This window comes from Papio anubis, chromosome X, assembly GCF_008728515.1.
Source record: "Papio anubis isolate 15944 chromosome X, Panubis1.0, whole genome shotgun sequence".
Classification (NCBI taxonomy): domain Eukaryota; kingdom Metazoa; phylum Chordata; class Mammalia; order Primates; family Cercopithecidae; genus Papio; species Papio anubis.
Window position 1 is genome coordinate 966,914 of NC_044996.1, and position 26,752 is coordinate 993,665.

Genomic DNA, 26,752 nt, shown 5'->3' on the forward strand with positions numbered 1-26,752 from the left:
TATTAAAGAGGCTGGCCAGAAAAGCCTCTCTGAGAGGGTGACAATTGCGTGCAACGCTGTGTTTAAAATGTATTTTGCTTAGAATTTGGGATCATGGAGGACAGTAAGGAGGACTAGATTGCAGCTCTGAACAGACCCTGCTCTCCTGAACACCCGCCCCCCAGCCCACCACTGGAGAAACTTCAAATTAGAGAGCCCAGCCGAGTGAAATACAGGGATAGAGGAAGTAGCAGAAAGCAGGCAAGGTGAGAGCTGGTGGGTGGGGTGTGGGCTGTATGGGGGTGTCAAGCGATGAGGCGGGGCCCGGCCGATGCGGCAGGGGTCATGGTGGGGAGGGCCCTCGAAGGGTACGCAGTAGTCAGCTTGGGGTGCTACAGAGGAAAGTGGGGAATCACGGCAGCTGGGTGGGGTTGCTTCAGGACCTGGGCCAGTGTGTGAGGAGACAGCCTGAGGGGATGAGATCGGCACCGGCCAAGTCCTAGGAGATGGCTCCTTAACCGGGTCCCCACCAGCCGCATCAGGATGCCTTTCTCATCACCCATGGAATACACAGAATAAAATGGGACAGAGGACATTTATGAGTGATAAAGAGTTCAATTCATGAAGAAGACACAATAAATATGTGTGCACTGAATATAACAGAGCTTCAAAATACATGAAGTTAACCTCACAGAAAAAAAAGGAGAAATACATAAACCCACAGAGGTGAATATTTTCACACTCCCCTTTTAGTAACTGATAGAACAATATTTTAGAAAATCAGGTATAGAAAAGCAAATTAGACTGTGCCCAGTAGCTTATGCCTATAATCCCAGTGCTTTGGGAGGCTGAAGTGGAAGAATTGCTTGAGGCCAGGAGTTTGGGACCAGCCTGGGAAACAGTGAGACCCTGTCTCTAGAAAAATAAAAATACAACAAGTTAGCCTGGCATGGTGGCACACACCTGTAGTCCTAGCTACTTGGGAGGATGAGGCAGGAGGATAACTTGAGCCCAGGAGTTTGAGAATACAGTGAGCTAAGATCATGCCTCTGCACTCCAGCCTGGGTATTAGAATGAGCCCCTGTCCTAAAAAAGAAGAAAAGAAAACAATAAATAAGAAGAAATTGTAATCTAAATATAGGAATGACCTCAGCCAGGTGGAAGAATAGGAATTCTCCTGCTTTACTCTCCCAAACAGAAATCCAATCAGTAACTATCAAAAGGCAAGACTACCATTGTGAGCACCACAGAACTCAGAAGAGAATGTGAGACACCCCTTTGAACTAGAAAGCCCACAATCAGATGGTAAGAGGAACAATTCTTTCTGATCTTGCTGCCCCTCCTCCAGGCTGGCACAGTACCACACACAGAGAATTTTTCTGAGCTCATAGTTTCTACCGTGGGAGCAGTGAGTTGGAGGCTGACATTTGTCTTCCCCACCATTCTGAACCCCTTTGAGGAGGCTTAGTCTTATCACATACTTCAGGGAACATTGGGAGTGCCAGCAGGGTTGGACACTTGGGGTAAGTTGGAGATGGAGGTTAGGGGTGGAGCTTACACTGACAAGGGAACAGATTTTGGTGGTTGCTCTGCATTCCAGCCAATGGCGGCACTACACTGGAGAAACTAGCCAACGGCATCACACTTTAGGAAACACGACACAGATTCCAAACAATATTACCACATGGCCTGGGAAGACAACTGCAACCCTGCCTAATCAGAGTTGATTGCAGAGCCCAGGCAGCAGCCCCACCTGACAGTGGACTCCAGCCAGCAGTCTCACTGGACCATGGTGCCGAGGCAGCACTACCATTCAAACTCAGACCACGGGAAGTAACTCAAGAACATGACACCAAAGACTGCTTGAGTATGTTTGCAACCAGCTGGCCCATTCAGATTCTCAGGTTAGACCAAATAGTAAAGGTCTATTACCACCAAAGAAGACCTGCAAAGAATGAAAGAGGTGGCTATGTCCTCAAATGCACAGACATCAATGTAAAAACACAAGGATTATGAAAAAACCTGAGAAATACAACACACCAGAAGAAACTAATAAAGCTTCAGTAACAGACCCATTAGAGAAGGAGATCTATGAAATAACTGAGAAATAATTCAGAATAATCCTCTTAAAGAAGTTCAGAGAACTACAAAAATACAAATAATTAAAATAAAAAACAATTCATGAACAAAATGAGAAATTTGACAAAGAAATGGAAACAATCAACAACAACAACAAACCAAATAGAAATCCTAAAGATGAAGAATACAATTGCTTGTGGAGCTTGGTAGCTCACATCTGTAATCCCAGCACTTTGAGATGCCAAAACAGATGGATCAATTGAGCTCAACAGTTTGAGACCAGCGTGAGCAATATGGTGAAACCCTGTCTCTACAAAAATTGCAGAAAATAGGCTGGCGTGGTGTCTCAAGACTGTGGTACCAGCTACTTGAGAGGCTGAGGTGAAATAATTGCTTGAGCCCAGGAGGTGGAGGTTGCAGTGACTGATATTCCACTACTGCACTCAAGCCTGGTTGATAGATACTCTGTCTCAAAAAAAATTTGTAGAATACAATAATTGAACCCTAAAACGTCAATAGAACGCCTCAACATCAGACTTGATCAAGAAGAAGAAGAAGAAGCAGTGAGCTCAACAACAGAACATTTGAAATTATCCAATCAAAGGAGCAAAAAAGGATCATAAAAAGGAATGAAAAAAGCTTAAGGGATTTATGAGACAGCATCAAAAGGGCAAGCGTTTGGGTCATCAGAGTTCAAGCAGGACTGAGAAAAATAACTAGGTAGAAAGCTTATTTAAAGAAATAATAGCAGAAAATTTCCCAAAGTGGAGAAAAATATAAATATTCAGGTACTGAAAGGTCAAAGGACACCAATCAGATTGAATCCAAATAAGACTACCCCATGACATATTAGAATTGAATTGTCAAATACCTAAGACAAAAAGAGAATTCTGAAAGCAACAAGAGAAAGGAAGCAAATAACATATAAGGGTGTTCCATATGTCTAATAGCTGACTTTTCAGTAGAAACCTTACAGGCCAAGAGGGAGTGAGATAGTATATTCAAAGTGCTGAAGGAAAAAAAAGAACTACCTACTAAAAACACTATACCCAGAAAATCAAGACAATAGAGACTTTTTCAGAAAAACAAAAGCAGAGACAATTCATAATCACTAGACCTATCTTACAGAAAAGCTAAAGGGAGTTCTTCAAGCTGAAAGAAAAGGATGTTAATGAATGTGATAATGTCTGAATTTACCAAACTCACTGATAAAAGTGAGTACACAGTTCCATTTACAATATTACTGTAATGATGGTGTATACTTTGCTTACATCTTTAGCATGAAGGTTAAAAGACAAAACTATAAAGAATAATGACAAAGGGGCTCCTTTCCAAGATGGCCTAACAGGAACAGCTCCAATCTGCAGCTCCCAGTGTGATTGATGCAGAGGAAGGGTGATTTCTGCATTTCCACTGAGGTACCTCGTTCATCTCATTGGGACTGGTTGGACAGCGGGTGCAGTCCACAGAGGGTGAGCCAAAGCAGGGCGGGGCATCACCTCACCCAGGAAGTGCAATGGGTCAGGGGATTTCCCTTTCCTAGACAAGGGAAGCTGTGACAGACTGGACCTGGGAAACTGGGACACTATTGCCCAAATACTGCACTTTTCCCATGGTCTTAGCAACCAGCAGACCAGGAGATTCTCTCCTGTGCCTGGTTCGGTGTATCCCATGCCCACGGAGCCTTGCTTACTGCTAGCGCAGCAGTCTGAGACCAACCTGCAAGGCAGCAGCCTGGTGGGAAGAGGGGCGTCCCCCATTGCTGAGGCTTGAGTAGGTAAACAAAGCAGCCAGGAAGCTCGAACTGGGTGGAGCCCACCACAGCTCAGCAAGGCCTACCACCTCTGTAGACTCCACCTCTATGGGCAGGGCATAGCTGAACAAAAGGCAGCAAAAACTTCTGCAGACATAAACGTCCCTGTCTGACAACTCTGAAAAGAGTATTGGTTCTCCCAGCACAGTGTTTGAGCTCTGAAAATGGACAGACTACCTCCTGAAGTGGGTCCCTGACCCCTGTGTAGCCTAACTGGGAGACACCTCCCAGTAGGGACTGACAGACACCTCATACAGGTGGGTGCCTCTCTGGGACAAAGATTCCAGAGGAAGGATCAGGCAGCAATATTTGTTGTTCTGCAATATTTGCTGTTCTGCAGCCTCTGCTGGTGATACCAGGCAAACAGGGTCTGGAGTGGACCTCCAGCAAACCAACAGACCTGCAGCTGAGGGACCTGACCTTTAGAAGGAAAACTAACAAACAGGAAGGAATTGGATCAACATCAACAAAAGAGACATCTACACCAAATTCCCATCTGTAGGTCACCAACATCAAAGACCAAAGGTAGATAAAACCACAAAGATGGGGAGAAATCAGAGCAGAACATCTAAAAATTCTAAAAACTAGAGCACCTCTTCTCCTCCAAAGGATCGCAGCTCCTCGCCAGCAATGGAACAAAACTGCATGGAGAATGACTTTGACGAGTTGACAGAAGTAGGCTTCAAAAGGTCAGTAATAACAAACTTCTCCAAGCTAAAGGAGCATGTTCTAACCCATCGCAAGGAAGCTAAAAACCTTGAGAAAAAAGGTTAGATGAATGGCTAACTAGAATAAACAATATAGAGAATACCTTAAATGACCTGATGGAACTGAAAACCATGGCACAAAAACTTCATGATGCATGCACAAGTTTCAATAGCCGATTCCATCAAGTGGAAGAAAGGATATCAGTGATTGAAGATCAAATTAATGAAATAAAGCAAGAAGACAAGTTTAGAGAAAAAAGAGTAAAAAGAAAAGAGCAAAGCCTCCAAGAAGTATGGGACTACATGAAAAGACCAAATCTACGTCTGATTGGTGTACCTGAAACTATCAGGGAGAATGGAACCAAGTTGGAAAACACTCTGCAGCATATTATCCAGGAGAACTTCCCCAACCTAGCAAGACAGGCCAACATTCAAATTCAGGAAATACAGAGAACACCACAAAGATACTCCTCGAGAAAAGCAACCCCAAGACATAAAATGTCAGATTTACCAAGGTTGAAATGAAGGAAAAAATGTTAAAGGCAGCCAGAGAGAAAGGTCACGTTACCCACAAAGGGAAGCCCATCAGACTAACAGCGGACCTCTCAGCAGAAACCTTACAAGCCAGAAGAGAGTGGGGGCCAATATTCAACATTCTTAAGGAAAGAATTTTCAACCCAGAATTTCATATCTAGCCAAACTAAGCTTCATAAGTGAAGGAGAAATAAATTCCTTTACAGACAAGCAAATGCTGAGAGATTTTGTCACCACCAGGCCTGCATTATGAGAGCTCCTGAAGGAAGCACTAAACATGGTAAGGAACAACTGGAACCAGCCACTGCAAAAACGTGCCAAATTGTAAAGACCATCGATGCTATGAAGAAACTGCATCAATCAATGGAGAAAATAACCAGCTAACATCATAATGACAGGATCGAATTCCCACATAACAATATTAACCTTAAAAGTAAATGGGCTAAATGCCCCAATTAAAAGACACAGACTGGCACATTGGATAAAGAGTCAAGACCCATCAGTGTGCTGCATTCAGGAGACCCATCTCACATGCAGAGACACACATAGGCTCAAAATAAAGGGATGGAGGAAGATCTACCAAGCAAATGGAGAACAAAAAAAAAAGCCTAGTCTCTGATAAAACAGACTTTAAACCAACAAAGATCAAAAGAGACAAAGAAGGCCATTACATAATGGTAAAGGGATTAACTTAACAAGAAGAGCTAACTATCCTAAATATATATGCACCCAATATAGGAACACCCAGATTCATAAAGCAAGTCCCTAGAGACCTACAAAGAGACTTAGACTCCCACACAATAATAATGGGAGACTTTAACACCCCACTGTCAATATTAGACAGATAAATGAGACAGGAGGTTAATAAGGATATCCAGGACTAGAACTCAGCTCTGCACCAAGAGGACCTAATAGACATCTACAGAACTCTCCACCCCAGATCAACAGAATATACATTCTTCTCAGCACCACATTGCACTAATTCTAAAGTTGATCACATAATTGGAAGTAAAGTGCTCCTCAGCAAATGTAAAAGAACAGAAATCACAACAAACTGTCTCTCAGACCACAGTGCAATCAAATTAGAACTCAGGATTAAGAAACTCATTAAAAACCACAAGACTACATGGAAACTGAACAAACTGCTTCTGAATGACTACTGGGTAAATAACAAAATGGAGACAGAAATAAAGATGTTCTTTGAAACCAGTGAGAACAAAGACACAATGTACCAGAATATCTGGGACACATTTAACACAATGTGTAGAGGGAAATGTACAGCACTAAATGCCCACAAAAGAAAGCAGGAAAGATCTAAAATCGACACCCTAACATCAAAATTTAAAAAACTAGAGAAGCAAGAGCAAACAAATTCAAAAGCTAGCAGAAGGCAATAAGTTCAGAGCAGAACTGAAGGAGATAGAGACAAAAAAACACTTCAAAAAAATCAATGAATCCAGGAGCTGGTTTTTTTAAAAGATCAACAAAATTGATAGACTTCTAGCAAGATGAATAAAGAAGAAAAGATAAAAGAATCAAATAGGCTGGGTGTGGTTGCTCGTGCCTGTAATCCCAGCACGTTGGGAGGCTGAGATGGGCAGATCACAAGCTCCACCTGGCTAACATGGTGAAACCCTGTCTCTGTTAAACACACACACACACACACACACACACACAAAATTAGCCAGGCATGGTGGCAGGCGCCTGTAGTCCCAGCTACCTGGGAGGCTGAGACAGGAGAACAGTGTGAACCCGGGAGGCAGAGCTTTCAGTGAGCCGAGATCACACCACTGCACTCCAGCCTGGGCGACAGAGTGAGACTCCATCTCAAAAAAATGAATCAAATAGATGCAACAAAAAATGGTAAAGGGGATATCACCACTGATCCCACAGAAATACAAACTACCATCAGAGAATATTATAAACACCTCTATGCAAATAAACTAGAAATCTAGAAGAAATAGATAAATTCCTGGACACACACCCTCCTAAGGCTAAACCAGGAAGAAGTTGAATCTCTATACAGACCAATAACAGGCTCTGAATTGAGGCAATAATTAATAGCCTACCAACCAAAAGAGTCCAGGACCAGACAGATTCACAGCCGAATTCTACCAGAGGTACGAAGAGGAGCTGCTACCATTCCTTCTGAAACTATTCCAATCAATAGAAAAAGAGGGAATCCTCCATAACTCATTTTATGAGGCCAGCATCATCCTGATACCAAAGCCTGGCAGAGATACAACAAAAAAATAATTTTAGACCAATATCTCTGATGAACATCGATGCGAAAATCCTCACTAAAATACTGGCTAACCAAATTCAGCAGCACATCAAAAAGCTTATCCACCACAATCAAGTTGGCTTCCTCCCTGGGATACAAGGCTGGTTCAACATATGCAAATCAATAAACGTAATCCATCACATAAACAGAACCAATGACAAAAACCACATGGTTATTTCAATAGATGCAAAAAAAGCCTTCAACAAAATTCAACAGCCCTTCATGCTAAAAACTCTCAATAAATTCGGTATTGATGGAACGTATCTCAAAATAATAAGAGCTATTTATGATGAACCCACAGTCAATAGCATACTGAATGGGCAAAACTGGAAGGATTCCCTTTGAAAACCAGCACAAGACAAGGATGCCCTCTCTCACCACTCCTATTCAATATAGTGTTCGAAGTTCTGGCCAGGGCAATCAGGCAAGAGAAAGAAATAAAGGGTATTCAACTAGGAAAAGAGGAAGTCAAATTGTCCCTGTTTGCAGATGACATGATTGTATGTTTAGAAAACCCCATTGTCTCAGCTTTAAGCTGATAAGCAACTTCAGCAAAGTCTCAGGATACAAAATCAATGTGCAAAAATCACACGCATTCCTATACACCAATAACAGACAAACAGAGAGCCAAATCATGAGTGAACATTTGCTACAAAGAGAATAAAATACCTAGGAATACAACTTACAAGGGATGTGAAGGACCTCTTCAAGGAGAACTACAAACCACTGCTCAACAAAATAAAAGAGGACACAAACAAATGGAAGAACATTCCATGCTTATGGATAGGAAGAATCAATATCGTGAAATGACCATACTGCCTGCTGTAATTTATAGATTCAATGCCATCCCTAGTCAGTTAACAAATGACTTTCTTCACAGAACTGGAAAAACAACTTTAAAGTTCATTATATGGAAAACTGCACCCCTGCATTGCCAAGACAATCCTAAGCAAAAAGATCAAAGCTGGAGGCATTACACTACCTGACTTCAAACTATACTACAAGGCTACAGTAACCAAAACAGCATTGTACTGGTACCAAAACAGAGATATAGACCAATGGAACAGAACAGAGGCCTCAGAAATAACACCACACATCTACAGCCATCTGATCTTTGACAAACCTGACAAAAACAAGAAATGAGGAAAGGATTCCCTATTTAATAAATGGTGCTGGGAAAACTGGCTAGCCATATTTAGAAAGCTGAAATTGGATCCCTTCCTTACACCTTATACAAAAATTAACTCAAGATGGATTAAAGACTTAAATGTTAGACCTAAAACCAAAAAGAAAAAAAAAGACTTAGGCAATACCATTCAGGACATAGGCATGGGCAAGGACTTCATGACTAAAACACCAAAAGCAATAGCAACAAAAGCCGAAATAGACAAATGGGATCTAATTGAACTAAAGAGCTTCTGCACAGCAAAAGAAACTACGATCAGCGTGAACAGGCAACCTACAGAATGGGAGAAAATGTTTGCAATCTACCCATCTGACAAAGGGCTAATATCCAGAATCTACAAAGAACTTAAACAAATTTACAACAAACAACCCCATCAAAAAGTGGGCAAAGGATATGAACAGACATTTCTGAAAAGAAGACATCTATGCAGCCAACAGATACATGAAAAAATGCTCATCATCACTGATCATCAGAGAAATGCAAATCAAAACCGCAATGAGATACCATCTCACGCCAGTTAGAATGGCAATCATTAAAATGTCAGGAAACAACAGGTGCTGTAGAGGATGTGGAGAAACAGGAACACTTTTACACTGTTGGTGGGAGTGTAAATTAGTTCAACCATTGTGGAAGACAGTGTGGCGATTCCTCAAGGATCTAGAACTAGAAATACCATTTGACCCAGCGATCCCATTACTGGGTATATACCCAAAGGATTATAAATCATCCTACTATAAAGACACATGCACACGTATGTTTATTGCAGCACTATTCACAATAGCAAAGACTTGGAACCAACCCAAATGTCCATCAACGATAGACTGGATTAAGAAAATGTGGTACATACACACCATGGAATACTATGCAGCCATAAAAACGGATGAGTTCATGTCCTTTGTAGGGACATGGATGCAGCTGGAAACCATCATTCTCAGCAAATTATCACAAACGCAGAAAACCAAACACCAAATGTTCTCACTCATAGGCGGGAATTGAACAATGAGAATACTTGGACACAGGGTGGGGAACACCACACCTCTCTGGGGGTGGGGAGCTGGGGGAGGGATAGCATTAGGATAAATACCTAATGTAAATGACGAGTTGATGGGTGCAGCAAACCAACATGGCACATGTATACCTATGTAACAAACCTGCACATTGTGCACATGTACCCTAGAACTTAAAGTATAATAATTAAAAAAGAATAACGACAATGGTTTATTTTAAAATATGCAATATGAACAGTTGTAAAATGTGACATGAAAAACTCAAAATATGGGCCAGATGCAGTGGCTGCCACCTGTAATCCCAGCATATTGTGCTAAAGTGGAAGGATTGCTTGAGCTCAAGAGTTCGAGACCACACTGGGCATCATGGGGAAACCTCATCTGTAGTAAAAAGAAAAAGACATTACCTGGGCATAGTGGCTTGTGCTTGTAATCTCAGCCTCTGGGGAGGTTGAGGCAGGAGAATCACTTGAGCCCCAGTGGTCGAGGCTACAGTGAGCTCTGACCATGCCACCTCACTATAACCACGTCAACAGAGTGAGTTCCTGTCTCAAAAAATTGTGTGTAGAGGGAGTGGAGTAAATGTGCAGAGGTTTTTATTTTTGTGACCTAAGTTGTTACCAGCTTTAAATAACCTGTTATAACTTTAAGATGTTTCCTTTAAGCCTCATGGTAACCACAAAGCAAAAAGCTATAACAGATAAACAAAAAATAAAAAACAAAGAACCAAAACATACTACGAGAGTAATCCCTTAACCACAAAGAAAATCAGTAGGAGAAGGAAAAAGAGAGAATTGACAAAGCAACTAGGAAACAATTAACAAAATGGCAGTAGTAAGTTCCTACTTATCAATAATTACCTTGAATGTAAATGGGATATATTGTCCAATCAAACAACATAGACTAGCTAAATGGATTTACAAATTAAGACCCAGCCATTTGTTACCTACAAGAGACTTATTTCACCTGTAAAGACACATAGAGTCAAAGTGAAGGGATGAAAAAAGATACTCCACTCTAATGAAAACACTAAGAGAGCAGCAATAGCTATAGTTGTATGAGATAAATAGACATTAAGTCAAAACCTCTAAAAAGAGACAAAGAAAATCACTATGTAATGATAAAGTGGTCATTTCAACAAAAGGGTATAGCAATTGTAAACATATGTGCACTCAATATTAGAGCACCTAAATATATAAAAGAAATATTAATTCATCTGAAAAAGAGACAGACTGCAATACAATAATACTAGGGGGCTTTAACAACCTCTTTCAGTAATGGAAAAATCACCAAGACAGAAAATGAATAAGAAACAACAAGCATATACTACACTCTAGAGCAAATGGATCTAACACATATATACAGAAAAATCCATCCAATAGCTGCAGAATACACTTTCTTCCCAACTGCACGTGGAACATTCTCTGAGATATATAATATGTTATGCCACCAAACAAGTCTTAACAAATTCAAGAAGACTGAAATCATATCAGGTATCTTTTCTGATCACAAAATGGTATAAAACTAGAAAATGAGGGACTTCGGATAATCCACACATATATCTGTATTAGTTTGTTCTCACACTACTGGAAAGACATGCCCAGGACTGGGTAATTTATACAGGAAAGAGGTTTAATTGACTCACAGTTCTGCATGGCTGGGGAGGCCTCAGGAAATGGTGGAAAGGGAAGCAGGCACATCTTACATGGTGGCAAGTGAGAAAGAGTGAGTAAGAGCAGGGAAAACTGCCTTACAAAACCATCAGATCTTGTGAGAACTTGTTAGTGGTGGCAGAGATTTGAGATACCCCAGGTTACCGTTGGCCTATCTGTATGGGTCCGTAGCAACTTCAGTCCTTGCCTCCTTAGAAGAAAGAATTCGACTGCAGGGCATAATGCAGAAAAAGAGACCGAGGCAAGTTCCAGAGCAGGAATGGAAGTTTATTTTAAAATGCCTTACAACAGGAAAGCAAGGTGCACTTGGAAGAGACCCAAGGGGGCACATGAAGGTTTAATTAAAGAGAGAAGGTCAAGTGCCCTGTTTAACTGTGATCCTAGGACATTTATAAGCTCACCTCTTTCCCATGATTCTTCCCTTAGGGTGGGCTGCCCACATGCACAGAGCCCTCCTTACCCTTGGGAAGTGAGCATGCCCAGTGTGTCTAGGGAGTTATACATGCATGCCCACCTGAGGCTTTCTTCCTTTTTCCAATGGAAGATCATACTTCACCATTTTTGTCTCTTAATATGCATGCCCAGAAAGTTTCTTCTCCCTGGGGCCTGCATCCAATTAACATTTTGATGTTAACAGGTGTGGACCATCAGGAAACAGCCTCTCCCCCTGGTATGGCCAGATTATCTCTCTCAGAGAGGCAACATAATAATTGGTGAACCATCACCCAGCATTTCTGGTGGATGGGTGAATGCCATTCTAGTGAATGGGGACTCTATGGGTGCTCCAACCCCACATATACCTTCTACATTGCCCTAGCAGAAGTTCTCCATGAGGGCTTGGCCCCTACAGCAGACTTCTGCCTGGACGTCCAGGTGTTTCCATGCATCCTCTGAAATCTAGGTGGAGGTTCCCCAACTTCACTTCTTGACTTTCATGAATTTGCAGGCCCAACACATGAAAGCCACCAAGTTTTGGGGCTTGCACCCTCTGAAGCCACTGCCTGAGCTATACCTTGGCCCCTTGTAGCCCCAGCTGCAGCTGGTGCAGCTGAAATGCAGAGCACCAAGTCCCAAGACTTCATAGAGCAGCAGAGGCCCTGGACCCCACCCAGGAAACCATTTTTCCCTTCTAAGCTTCTGGATCTGTGATGGGAGGGGCTGCTGCCAAGATCTGTGACATGCCCTGGAGACATTTTCCCAATTGTTTTGGTGATTAACACTTGGCTCCTCGAGCATCAGGATAAACAGCTAATGCATGCAGGGCTTAATACCTAGGTGATGTGTTGATAGGTGTAGCAAACAACCATGGGACACATTTACTTATGTAACAAACTTTATAGCAGTGCCCCATTCTCTGCAGTACCAGTTTACTATATTAGTCTGTTCCCACACTACTATAAATATACTACCCAAGACTGCATAATTCATAAACAAAAGAGGTTTAATTGACTCACAGTTCTACGTGGCTGGGGAAACCTCAGGAAACTTACAATAATGGCAGAGAGCAAAGGGGAAGCAAGCACCTCTTTGTAAGGCAGCAGCAGAGAGAAGAGAGAGTGAAGGAGGAACTTCCAAATACTTATAAAACCATCACATCTCATGAGAATTCACTTACTATGAGGAGAACAGCATGGGAGAAACTTCCCCAGTGATCCATTCACCTCCCACTGGGTCCCTCCCTTAACACATGGGGGTTATGGGGATTACAATTTGAATTGAGATTTGGTTGGGGACACAGAGCCAAACCATATTAATATCTAAATTTAAAAATCTACTGAACAATCAATGGGTCAATTAAGAAATTAAAAGGGAAATTTAAACATTCCCTGGGAGTAAAGAAATTGGAAACAAAATATCAAAACCTACGGAATACAGGAAAACCAGTTCTAACAGGGAAGTTTATAGCAATAAATGCCTACATCAAAAAGAAGAAATATCTCAAATAAATGACCTAATGTTGCATTTCAAGAAACTAGAATCACAAGAACAAAGCAAGCACAATGTTAGTAGAAGGAAAGAAATTACAAAGATATAGCCTTATGTGATATGTGGAACATGAACTCTAGCTATCAGCACCTACCCAGCGTGGTAACAGTAGTCACTCTGTGGGTTGTTGGGGGAGTGTGCATGTGTAAACTTTCACTCCGTCTCCGTCATTTCTGCAGTGTTGAATTACTTTCCTTGGGGTCAGATTATCTGGGGAATGAAAGCAAAGTCTCAAGTTGGCTACAACTGAAGGGAGGCCGGCCTGGTCTGACCCCTTGACCCATGCTCCGACCTAGGTGCAAGGGGCCCTGTGATTTTGGCTCCAGGTCTCTGGCTGCAGGTCCCTCCTGCACAGGCCTAAGAAAAGAAGAATGCTGCCTGCACAGGGCCAAGTGTCAGAGAACAGGACATAGATACGGTGTCAGCCCCAGGGGCAGGCTCTCTGTGGGAACCTTGCTCGGTGAAATGCTCCTTCAAGCCACAAGCCGCTCCAGATACCAGACACCCTCTTCCTCCTCCCACACCTTCCTCACAGACAAGACAGGTTGGTGTCTGTTGTCCTGATGTCTTTGGGCTGGCAGACCTAGTTTTGGACACATAGGTAGGTAGGCACGCACAAGCTGATGGCCGCAGCCTTCCACACAGCTTGAGCTGACTCTGCAAACAGGGAGATTTGAGACACAGCTATGGGAAGGATGACACAACATGGTCTTTACCACACCGAGGCTGATCTGGGTACTTACCACTGCTGTGTACCCAATGTAAAGCAACGCTTATTAGGTTGTCACCTCAGGGGGAGCAGCCAGCTGCCTGGTGGAAGGTGGACTTTACTGGACCCACTCTCTCATTCAGGGAGCAGGAGGATTTTTGTTCCAGGAATAGAGACTTTTTCTGTATATGTATCTGCCCTCCCACCTGCCACAGTTTTGCCAGCAAAGCCATCCATGGATACCCTAAAGGCTGATCCCCATCACTTCCTCCCAAAAAAAGCTCTATTCAACAGGAGATGAAAGATTTGCCTGGCCATTTGAGGCTCCTCATTGTATTGAACCAACAAGTCTTCCTCCATTAAATCTGAAACCTGCCTGCCTAGTCATTAGTCCTTCCCTCATCCCATCTTCCCCTTGTAAGTTGGGACTCCACACCTAGACTCTCATCTGACTCTGAGTTGGACACTACAGGGTGCAGGGTTCTGTGCGTGGTTCCTTGCAGCTGTGGAATGGGACCCTAGTGTCCCAGTTGCTTCTGGAAGGCCTGAGGGACAGCAAGGCTTGGAGGCCCCTGCTGTTCACCACCTTTCTGCTGATCTACATAGTGGTTGTGGGTTGGGAGCCACATGTTCGCAGTGGACTACTGACACCACACTCCCATGTACTTCTTCTTGGGCAACCTCTCGCTGATGGATGCTGCCTGTATCTCCAACATGATGCCTTAGGTGCTGGTGCATTTGCTGGCTCTAGTGGGGCCCATGCCTTATTATGCTTGTCTCATCCAGATATGCTTTCTCCACGTCCTGGCACCCTGGGAGTTCTTCCTCCTCACAGCCGTGGCCTATGATTACTATGCAGCTATCTGCCAGCCATTGCACTACTCAGTCCTCGTGGGCCGACTGACCCACAGGGGCTTCACTTCCATCTCCTCCCTGCTGGCCTTGGCCAACGCATTCACCTACACCATCCTCACAGCTCTACCCGAGTTCTGCAGGCCTTGCCTCGTCACACACTTCTTCTGCGACCTCCCTCCCTGCTCAGACTCTGTTGCTCCAGCACACATACCAATGAACTTGCCCTGATCTTCTTCAGTTTTCTGGTGGCTCTTGCACTCTGCATTCCGGTCATGGTCTCCTATGGACACCTTGTGGCTGCTGTTCAGGACTCATTCCACCCGGGGCTGAAGAAAAGTCTTTCCTACCTGTGTTGCCCACCTCACTATGATCTGTCTTTTCTACCTCACTTCAGTCCCCTGCTACATCTTTCCCAACTCTGCATACTCTGGCTTGGGCGACCTGGTACTCTCTGTGCTGTGTGTGGTCCTCATTCACATGCTCAACTCCATCTTCTACAGCATGGTGGGATGACGGGTGTGAGCCAGCACACCCGGCCAGGAAATATTTCTTGAAAGAAAGAATGAGAGAGTACCTCCTGTCTCCCCAGTACAGGGTTTGGCACTGGGGATACAGAAAAGCTCCAGACAAGCTTCCTGCCTTTATGGAGCTCACAAAGTAGGCTGGGCTATTAGGCACTAAGACAAATCACTGTCATACAATGGGTACTCGCCATTCCTGCACAGGAAAGGGTCACTCACCCCTACCACCAAACCTAGGAACGGCCACATGCTGCTCAAAGGGTCAACACAGCTGCCTTTCACTGTCCTCAAGTGATGGCGGGTGGGCGCTCAGAGAAGACCAAAGGCTCAAGGCCAGGGGACTAGGCCAGCCGGGGCTTCCCAACAGACCCCCATCCTGAGTCCGACACAAGAGCCCGCAATGACCCCCACAGGGCGAAACAAGCCGCTCTCACCAGCCCTGGTAGGTATGGCTGGGCCCTCCCCCTGGTCCACATGAGGCCAGCCTACACCATCCCCACTTAGACCGCCCCACTCAGGCCAAATTCCTGGGAAAGGGGCTGGGAATCTGTGTAGAGCAGGGGAGATTGTTCTCATCATATAGGTGAGAGATGATGCCGACCTGGCCTGGGGAGGGTGGAGACGACACATTGAAGGAAACTGATTAGACGGAAGGTGAGATGACGGAGTGCGGGGCCATGGAAACACGTGTCGCCAAGACAGAGAACGAAGCAGAGGGAAGCCATTCCGGGAGTCGGGGGACAGGCAGTGAGGTCAGCTGGGGTCAGGTTGGGTTGGAAGTACCTACAGGCCATCCAAGCTCACATGACTGTACTGGTTTGAAACTCCGGAATTCAAGCAGAGAGACCCCTGCTTAACTTTAATTCGATGGCCCTCTCTGAATATAGACATCCTGGCCCTGTCACCTCTGAAGCTTCGCCATTCCAGATGATGCCAAATGTGATTTCAAATACATTTCATCCATTCCGAGCAAGTCTTCTCTGATTCGGAAACACAAAGGCTATCACTGCCAGCGTGTGTGGACCAGGACCAGCCCTCTGGAGAGGAAGGGCTCTTATGGGCCCTGGTACGTTTTGTGTTTAAGCACACATGTGTTCTTCATGAGTGCCCCCAAGGTGTGGAAGAAAAAGAAAATCTCATTGTGTGGTAGTGACAAAATGCTGATGAAGCAAACTATCAACAGCCCTCTGGAGGAATAACTTTCAAGGTAGGATGAACTGCGTGTATGGAATTTGGAAACAATGGTTTTTTGGAAGTGGCTGAAAGCCACAGAGACAACCGGGAGAGCCAGGCGACATCGGCCCCGTGGTGTCTAGCGTGGGCCCCAAGGCTTGGTGACTTCAGGGACTTCATCACGGCACCGTCCGCCTCATTGCGTCAAGAAAAGGTGCCAATTAGAACAAGTTTCAGAGGAAAAATACGGCCTCCAGTGAATTGAACAGGCTAATTTAAACTTTGGCAAACTGGCTCACTCCGGAGCTCATTAGAAATTTTCCTCAACAGCAAGTAATGAATAACTTTCTTAATCACTTTCTGCTTATAAATGTAATACATGTTCACTGTAAAAGAAGAGGAAATGTGGGCAAGTTTGGAAGAGAAAATAAAAAACCAACCATTATCTCGCCGCCAAGGATAACGACGATGAAAATGTGGTGTATTTCTGGATAAATGAGCTGATTCTTGTCTAGTGCCTACGACAGTGGTTTGGGACGTGGTAACCACCCAACAAATGTTACTGGTTATCATTATTGTCATTGCTAGTAGGCTTAGAACAGTCTTTTCCAATGCTATCCCTCCCCCAGCCCCCCCACCCCCGACAGACCCCGGTGTGTGATGTTCCCCTCCCTGTGTCCGTGTGTTCTCATTGTTCAACTCCCACTTATGAGTGACAACACGCAGTGTTTGGTTTTCTGTTCCTGTGTTAGTTTGCCGAGAATGATGGTTTCCAGCTTCATCCACGTCTCTGCAAACGACACGAACTCATTCTTTTTCATGGCTGCATATGTGCCGCATTTTTAAAATCCGGTCTAACATTGATGGGCATTTGGGTTGGTTCCAAGTCTTTGCTATTGTGAACAGTACTGCAGTAAACATACGTGTGCATGTGTTTTTATAGTAGAGTGATTCATAATCCTTTGGGTATATACCCAGTAATGGAATTGCTGGGTCAACGAGTTGATGGGTGCAGCAAACCAGCATGGCACTTGTATACCTATGTAACAAACCTGCACATCGCACACATGTACCCCAGAACTTAAGGTATAATAATGGAAAAACGAAAGAAAGAAAGAAAGAGAGAAAGAGAGAGAAAGAAAGAAAGAAAGAAAGAAAGAAAGAAAGAAAGAAAGAAAGAAAGAAAGAAAGAAAGAAAGAAAGAAAGGAAAGAAGGAAGAAAGAAAGTCTTTTCCATTCCAACAATCAAATAAAGTTCATCTAAATTTTCTTCCAATGTTTTCACTTTTATTGTGTCTATATTAGGTCAATACATTCTAAACTCTTCAGATACTATAGCAATATTTCTCTATATAGCATTCCCTCCCCCGTGCTTCTACTGAGATACGTATCGGCAGCCTGAGAAGTCGGTGTTCCTTTGTCCACACCCATCGCTGTGCATCCGTTTCATTTCATTCTCTCCACAGTCAGCCGCACCTCAGAGTTGTCCTTCAAAGGGTGAGAGACTAAGACAGTTATCCAGTGACTCTTGGCCGCATCAGTGGGGGGCTGTGTCCAAGGGTACAAATTCCCCCGAGCTTCCAGGCCCACCCTGTGCAGGGCATAGGAAAAAAAGGAGATGTGTCGGGAGCTGCAGGAGGGGCGCTGGGCACAGGGCACAGAGGTGCCCATCCCAGCAGCTGAGAGTCAGAAGGCACGTGCAGGGGGCCCAGAGGCTCAGCAGGATCTGAAATGTGAGAAGATGTCTATAAACACAGAGGTGCAGGAGGACGCCGGAGATGACAGTCACTGGAGGGGCTCTGAGACGTGCATAGAAAACAGGACAGAGCTTGGTAGCAGCACTCATTTGTCGCCCTGCCACACACAGCCTGTGTTTTCTCCTTGACGGCCCCATCTCAGTAGGACCCAATAATGCCAACGCCTGGAGATCCCCCTGGACAATGGTCTCTGTCCTCCACTACACATCTGGTCCTCCCCTACACCTGGGGCTTGGACCTGCTAAGGAGCTCTTTCCAGCTTTCTAGACACCTGTGGAATCCCTTCACCCATCCTTCCCCGCCAGTGTGGCTGCTCTCCAGCCCACTCTCATCCTGCTCTCCCGCCAAGTGCCTCGGCCCCAGGGGGACGAGGCTTTCCCTGGGCTGCTGCCTTCCCTGCTCCCTTCCCAGTCCCCAGAAGGGTGCCGGCTGCAGAGGGCCTCCAGGAGCAGAGCCTGCTCACCCATCAGCTCCAGCTGAGGAGGTCTCCTCACCTCCTGGGTGTACCCAACCCCTTCTTAAAGCAGCAGAGGCGGAAGCCGGAGCCTGCTTTGGAAAATGGCATGCTTTTATTGCTGTGTCTGCATTGACTTTTTAGCGCTCTAAGAATGTCCCCAAGAGTCCTGTCAGCCTCTCTGTTGTTTCTCCCAGCCGTCCAGCCTCTGTTTCCGTGTTGGGGAAGCCTTTCTCAGGGTCACTCAGCTGTCTCAGGACTGGATGTGGCACAGACATACGTAGGTAAAAGCTGCTACACGGAAGACTGGAGGTGTGGGAAGTGCATTCGCTTTAAGCCTAGAGGTGGGAGCCGTGTCCGGGGTCCTTTCCTGGGGGTGTGCATGTTACCAAAATACCAAGGGTTTGGTCTAGGTCCTGCTGCTGGCCGCACAGAAAGCCAAAGACTGAGACGAAGACAATTACCAGGGAAGACAGCTTTAATTGGGTGCTGCAGCCGGGGGATGGGAGTTAAGTCTCGAATCCATCTCCCTGACTAAAACTAAGGGTTTATATAGCAGGGAAGAAATGCACCAATGTGTAGGAAAACAGGAACTCGGGAGGGCCCAGAAAGCAATCCTGATGAATGAGGGGGTCCAGCATCTCATTGCCTGGATGTGATCTGGTGAGTTTCGGTTCTCTGATACTTTGAGAGGCCCCAAGGTCATTTCCTGAGGAAGGAATTCAGATAAAACAACTGTAAGGTTCAAGCTTGAAGACCAGAAGGGTCAGTTTCTATGTTTATCAAAAAGAACAGCCTACGGGACGATTGGATCGGTTTCATGCCCAGCCCAGGGTGCAGGATGTGGGAAGCCTGAGTTGGCCTGCTGAGCAGCCCAGACACCCGGGATGGAGGAGTGCAGCCTCTCCTCCCACAGACTTGTGAACAGGGTGTGGAGACAGACACCCAGCTCCTAGGACCATGCCACCCCCACCCCTGCCTACCTCTCGCAGCACCTTTCCTGTGGATCTGACGCCCTTCCAGACACAGAAGTAGGCCAGCACCCGGCAGGCCAGCAGACCACAGGGTCACCTCCCAGCTGAGGGCCCTCCGCAGACCTCCGACGCCGCCAGGGGAGCAAGGGAAGGAGGGAGAGAGGGAGATCCCATGAGGTCTGTGCTGGGAGACAAGGGAACTATGGGGTCCCCTCAAGGAGTCCTGGCTCCCTTCCCTCCCCCAGCTCTGGTCCCGCTGGTGCCTCCCATCCACGTGGGCTGGACCTGGGGCCAGGGAGCCCTGGGCTTACTGGGGCCCTAATTCGGGGCCAGGGAGCCCCTGGGTGACGGGCCACCCCAACTGAATTTACCTGCAGCTCCAGCTCCCCCACCTGGCTGGGCGACCAGGACAGGGACCGAAGCTGCTGAACCCAGTTAGAGGCCTGGCCCCGTGGTCTGTCCTGGGCACTCCCCCAAGGACAGGCAGGGCAGGCAGAGTCTGGGACGATGGCCGCACAGCCCTGGCCCCATGTTCCCAGGCCCGCCTTGCTCCTCGGTGTGAGGGAGACCAGGGGATTTGACACAGCTGGGCTCCCCGGCTGCCTGGACTCTGCAGGCCTCCGGGACAGGCTCCCGGGCGGACAGCCGGCTGCTCAGGGGTGAGGGGTCCAGGCTGGCATCGTGGCCACCTTCCGCCCGGGCCCTCTTGGGGTGGGGCGGGCCGGGAGAACCAGTCACGGTTCATGTGGGTCAGCCTAGGTCTCTCAGGGCCGGAAGTAGGACCCCTGAGCGCAGGCGCCCTGAGGATCCCAGGCTGCCAGGGGCTCCACCTGACGCCAGGGGCGGAACTTCCTGCAGCCTCACTGCCTCCGCGTCCTCGTGGGCCCTGACTTTGTCTCTGACACCACAGAGGCCCAGGAGCCATGCGGGCCGCAGGCCAGGGCACAGGGGGTGCGGCGGGCGATGCTGATGGCCCAGGAGGCCCTGGCGTTCCTGGCGGCCCAGGAGAGGCGGGTGCTGCGGGCGACGGAGGTCCCCAGGGTGCAAGGGCAGCAAGGGCCTCGGGCCGAGGAGGCTACTTAATGGAAGCCAAGGCGGTGCAGCCTCTAAAATAGAATGGAAGTGCTAGTGGGGCTAGGGGCGGAAAGACGCTTGGTTTAGTATTCATGGGGAAGAAATGAGGTGGGGGGGAAGGTGGGGGGGAGGTGGCGGGGAGATGGAGGGTGGGGGGAGGGGCCGGGGATGGAGGTGGGGGGTGTGTGGCTCGGAGGAAGGGAGCAGGTGGGGGATGGGAGGTGGAGCGGTAACGGTGGTGCATGGAGTGGTGGACGGGTGAAAAGCCAGGAGGTGGGGGTCTGTGGTATGAGAAAGGATCAGGAGTTGGGGGAAGGTGGACAGGAAGGTGGCTGGATGGGCTGGGGAAACGGTGGGACAAGGATGGTGGAGGGGAAGGTGGAGCAACAGGAATGGCACAGCGGTGGAAGGAAGCCAGGGACTTGGAAGACAGCCTGTGGATGGGCACCGGGCAGCCCTAGGCATGTCCAAGCTCTAACCGCCCCAATGGAACATCAATGATGCCTTCATCGCCCCATGGAAGCGGAGCTGGTCCGCAGGGTCCTGTCCCCGGATGCCACACCGCTCCCCCGACCAGGGGCGGTTCTGAAGGACTTCACCGTGTCCGGCAACCTACTGTTTATGTCGGTTCGGGACCAGGACAGGGAAGGGACTGGACGGACGATGGTGGTGGGTTGGAGGCTGGGATCCGCCTCCCCGGAGGGGTAGAAAGCTAGAGACCTGGGAACACCCAAGCACAGGGTCTCAGAACAGAGACCTGGTACACCAGGTCCGCCGCCACCCGAGGGAGCCCGGGGAGATGGGTGCAGAGGTGTCGCCTTTAACCTGATGTTCTTCGCCCCTCACATTTAGCCGACTGACTGCTGCAGACCACCGCCAACTCCAGCTCTCCATCAGCTCCTGTCTCCAGCAGCTTTCCCTGTTGATGTGGATTACGCAGTGCTTTCTGCCTGTGTTTTTGGCTCTGCTTCACTCAGGACAGAGGCTAAGCCCAGCCTGGCGCCCCTTCCTAGGTCGTGCCTCCTCCCCTAGGGGATGGTCCTTGCACGAGCGGCCACTTCATTGTGGGGGCCTGATTGTTTGTCGCTGGAGGAGGCCGGCTTACATGTTTGTTTCTGTAGGAAATAAAAGTGAGCTACAATTCCGTGTCTGAGTCTCTTCTCGGCGAGCGAAGGCACCTTCAGACTTGCGTGCCCTTGTCCTCGGGTTGCAGGGGAGGCTCTGGGATTCAGAGATTGAAGTAGCACAAGGTAATGGAAGACAATTTGGGAAATGGGGGAAAATGAAAAGCCACTGGGTCCCGCCGTTCAGCTTTAAGTACTGTGGACATTTTAGAATACTTTCCTCAATATGCTTGCATTTATATGTTAAATATATGACAGTAGCATGTATGATGCTTTTCCAGCTCAGCATTAAGTTTGTTCCCAAATTGTCTTCATTGAACATATATGACCTTTTGTGCTTTCTAAAAATGCTTCAAAAACATGTGCTTGAACAGATGCATAAAACCAGCATTATCATTTCACCATTAAACATGTGATATGGGCCGGGCATGGTGGCGCGCACCTGTATTCCCAGCGTTCGGGGAGGCTCAGGTGGGAGGATGGCTTGAGACCTGCAATTGGAGGCCACTCTGGGCAATGTAGCGAGATTCTGTCTCTATGAGAATCATTTAAAAATTAGGGGTGGAGGGCGTGGTGGCAGGCACCTGTAGTCCCAGTAACTCAGGAGGCTGACGTGGGAGGGTGGCTTGAGTCCAGGATCTCGAGGCTGCAGTGAGCTATGAATGCACCCCTGAGCTCCAGCCTGGGCGACAGAGCGAGACCCTGTCTCTAAAATAATAATAATAGTAATAATGTGAACAACGTAAAATGTTTGTAAACACGGAATGTTAACAAAACGCAGATTCTCTTACCGCTTGCAGAGTCCAATGAACAAGAGCGATGTCTGCTATTAAGAAACGGACTTTCTGCCATGCTTGGTTTAGGGAAAAGACATATTCCTGCCTTTAAGGCACCTCGCTTCCCTTTAAAGGTGAAAGAGGGCCTTTAATGGGGACTTGGCATGAAATACAGGGAGGGAGCAGGCAGCTGCGGGGTCTCTGTGACTTGCTGAGTTGCCTCGTCTACCGGGTGGTCACGCTGGCACCATCTTGGGCAGAGCTAGTTTGGAAAGTGGCTGTTGTTTGTCAAAGCAAAAGAGACATATTCTTGAGCTGTCTCCTGGGATGCTCTTAAGTTGCTTGGAAACAAGATCCCTTTGAGTCTTGCTTTCAGGATTTATTCAGTGGGACCAGAGCATATTTTAATGTAAGATTAAAGTATTAGTTGACAATCTCCAGTGCTTGGCAAGGCTGTAGTTGGAAACGAGGACTCATACGCTGTCAGTAGCAGTGGTAGTAGTATCTATTTGGACATTTATTTGGCATTTTCTATTAAGGGAAAAATGTGCATACCCTTTCACCCACCTTGAGGAATCCATCTGAGAAACTCCTGGATAGGCAAGTGAGGTCGAATCCACCAGCATCTTAATGACACCATCACGTAAATAGTTTTTAGAATGTAAATGTTCATCAGCTGCAGAAAAATTAAATAAATCACTGCACAACTGCCCCAGGGGAGAAGTGTGAGGAAGCTAGAGAGAGAGCATGGTAGATAGTCGGGTACTAGCATAGAAAGAGGTTAAAACAAGTCACCAGATCTCTGCATATAGGCTATGGCACACTCTTGTTTTGGCAGTGTGCTCCCGCCATGTGAGCATGTAGGGATGTGCACAGTAGCTCCCTGGACAGCCACCTCCACGCTCAAGAGTGCTCATCGCTGGACAATAGCGTTAGGGAAATAAAACCTTCACCTTTTAAACCTCAGACTTCCATGCTGAAATATTTTCATCAAGCATGTATTACTTTGGAAATACACGTCTTTACGTTGTAAAAGAAGAGTCTGCTCGAATAAGAAACCATCTCTCCTAGTCCTGTTCTTTCAAAACATTGGAAGTGGATTTTGAGTGTGATGACATGTCTGTGCCACAGCAGAGGGCATCTGTTGGTTTTGTCAGCCAACCTCTGTTCCCCTGTACCAGTGTCCATATTTCCCCTAGAACCACTCCCTCCCTTTCCCTTCAGCAGTTTTGATTCTGCTGGAGTTGACTTCACCCCAGATTCCAGGTGGAATGGCTCATCCTTCCTCTCTCACCATGCGATGCCAGCTTTCCGCCACCTCCCGCCAGGAGTAGATGCGGTCTGAGGCCCTCACCAGAAGCAGATGCTGGCACCACCCGTCTTATAGCTGCAGAACTATGAGCCAAATAAAACTCTTTATGAATTTCTCAGCATCAGGTACCCCTCTATAGCAACACAAATAGACTAAGACAGGGATTGAGTCCTTGCTGATAAGCCCTCAAAAGCTGTGATGGTAGAGAAAGCAGTGAAGGAGTCTTCTGTGGATACGAATCCAAATAGGGAGGGGTGAGCCTGCAAGGGAGTCCCAGGAGGAAAGGGAGGAGGAGAACGGGCACAGGGACCAGCTCTTTCCAGATAGGGCTCCCCAACCTGGTCCACAAGTGTGGGTTTCATTCACCCAGAGCATGAGTCTTTAGTTTCGTTGTCCCATGACCCCGTCCCGCCACCTCTGCCCAAACATGGCCCAGGTGCAGCCGGCTACCCTAATCCCACGGCCGGATGGCTGGAGCTGGTAGCTTTTAAACCCAAGTCAGGTGGCCTCAGTCCTCTGCTCTAAGCTGTCCAGTGGGCTTCCCTCACTCACAGTGAAAGCCAGAGCCCTGATGGCAGCCTGCAGACCCGACATGATCGAGCGTTTCCTCTCTGGCCTTCTCACCTCCCACACTTCCCCTTGCTCACGCTGACGCAGCCACACAGGGCCCCTGGCCCTTTCTGGAGCACACCAGGCACACTCCTGCCTCACGGCCTTTGCACTAGCTTTCTCCTGTCGAGAAATCTCTTCTTCCAGCGTTGCACACAATTGTCACCCTCTCAGAGAGGCTTTTCTGGCCAGCCTCTTTAATACCGCATCCGGCCTCCCCCGCCTTCTGCCTGGTCCTGTCTGTCACTCCCTCTCCTTTCAGGGCCCAGGTGTGCCGGAGACATCCTGGCCAGGGTGACCTGCCCCGCAACACCCAATTCAGGGCTCAGCCCGGGGACCCAGGCTTGAGCCAGCCGCTCCCCAGGACAGGAGGACGGCTCAAGACTGAGAAGCCCCCTCCTCACCCATTCCACCACCCATAGCTTTCACTGGGCACGAGGCTGACGATCTTCCAGCTTCTGTCGCCTTGAGGCATCTCTGGTCCAGAGCCGTGAGAATGGGGGAGAAGGGATCCCCTTGAGCTGGGCTCTGTATGGGGGAGCAGCTCCTCCCGCGCAAAGCCCCCATTTCCCAGCTGGGCTCTTCCCTCCCACACACCTCACCCCTCCGTTCTCCCCCACAGCACCTGTACAAACCCACCAGCTTCTCCTCAGCCCCAAATGCCCCTCCAACGACAGCACTTTCTCCTCCTCCTCTCCACGGCTAGGGTGCGGCCCTTCCCCACTGTGGTCTGGACTGTGGACTCGCCATGCCCCACTCTTCTTCCCCATTCCTTCCTGGCCCAATCATCTCAGCTTTTCCTCTTAAGACCCTAGAGGAAAAGAGAAAGCTAGCCCCAGACAAGCAGGAGGAGGACCTAATAAATCACAAAGCAGACATCAGTGAAACAAGTCAAAGGCTAGTAAAAAATGCTATTGGCCGGGCGTGGTGCCTCACGCCTGTAATCCCAGCACTTTGGGAGGCTGAGGCGGGCGGATCACAAGGTCAGGAGATCGAGACCATCCTGGCTAACACAGTGAAACCCCCGCCTCTACTAAAAATATGCAAAACCAGCCGGCTGCATGGGCCTCTGCAGTCCCAGCTACTCGGGAGACTGAGGCAGGAGAATGGCGTGAACCTGGGAGGTGGAGCTTGCAGTGAGCCAAGATCGCGCCACTGCACTCCAGCCTGGGCGACAGAGCGTGACTCTGTCAAAAAAAAAATAAAAATAAAAAAAATAAAAGGAATGCTATTTAACAACTCTGTGACAATAAATTCAATGACTTCGATGAAATGTATAATTTCATTGAAAGATACATATTACTAAAACTGACACAAGAAAAAAAAAAGGAGTTTTATATCAACTACCCATATCAGTTCATAATTAAAAACCTTCCCACATAGAAAACTCCAGGCTGGATGCTCTATTGGTTAATGAATCAAACATTTAAGAAAGAAATTCTGGCCCCCTGAGGTGGCTCATACCTGTAATCCCGGCATTTTGGGAGGCCAAGGTGGGAGAATTGCTTGAACCCAGAAGTTTGAGACCAGCCTGGGCAGCATGGTGATACCTCGTCTCTACTAAAACCAGAAAACACAGCCAGCAGTGTACTGTGTTTAGTCCTCCGAAGCGCTCGGGAGGCTGAGGTGGGAAAATCACCTGAGCCTGGGGAGGTGGAGGCTGCAGTGAGCCTTGACTGTGCCACCGTACTCCAGCCTGAGCAACAGAGGAGGTGCTGTCTCAAAAAAAATTTTTTTTTAAATAAGGGGATGAAGATGTCCCTCTTATGGGGCAGACCATGTCTCAGGTACTACAGTCAGCCAAAGAACAGATCAAGTGGTCACTCCTTCAGTGAATAACTCACCATTTCTGGCTCCTCACCTCCTTCCAAACAATGCACGTCTGCCGTGAATTTTCATCCGGTTCCCCAGCTGATGCTCTCGGGGTCATCTCGGGAATCACAGGGATCCTTAAATCTCCATCCTGTCTGTGGTTGGCCCATCCCTCCTCGCCCCCGCTCCCAACCCTCCCTATGCCCTTCCTGTTCCTTTGCTTCTTTGGCCTCTTTTTAACTTGAATTATTAGACTTTTTTTTCTTTCCCCCCTACAACATTGTTTGAGTTCCTTATGTATTCTGGTCATTAATCCCTTATCAGATGGGTAGTTTGCAAATATTTTGTCCCATT

The 26,752-nt window shown here is 47.3% G+C and overlaps 1 protein-coding gene, 1 long non-coding RNA gene and 1 pseudogene across 2 annotated transcripts; all 3 read left to right on the plus strand.

Annotated features, from left to right (window-relative positions):
• The first annotated feature begins 6 nt into the window (after positions 1–6).
• Positions 7–2,672, plus strand: LOC103875544. Its single transcript, XR_004180637.1, has 2 exons — positions 7–245; positions 1,178–2,672. It is a non-coding gene; the product is annotated as an uncharacterized LOC103875544 (long non-coding RNA).
• Positions 2,673–13,530: 10,858 nt separating this feature from the next.
• On the plus strand, positions 13,531–17,175 carry LOC110742153 (annotated as a pseudogene).
• A 4,074-nt stretch (positions 17,176–21,249) lies between these two features.
• Positions 21,250–22,147, plus strand: CTAG2 (cancer/testis antigen 2). Its single transcript, XM_031660821.1, has 2 exons — positions 21,250–21,388; positions 21,618–22,147. Exons 1-2 carry the CDS (start codon positions 21,282–21,284, stop codon positions 21,916–21,918), a joined length of 408 nt encoding a protein of 135 aa, XP_031516681.1. The 5' UTR covers positions 21,250–21,281; the 3' UTR covers positions 21,919–22,147.
• The last annotated feature ends 4,605 nt before the right edge of the window (positions 22,148–26,752 follow it).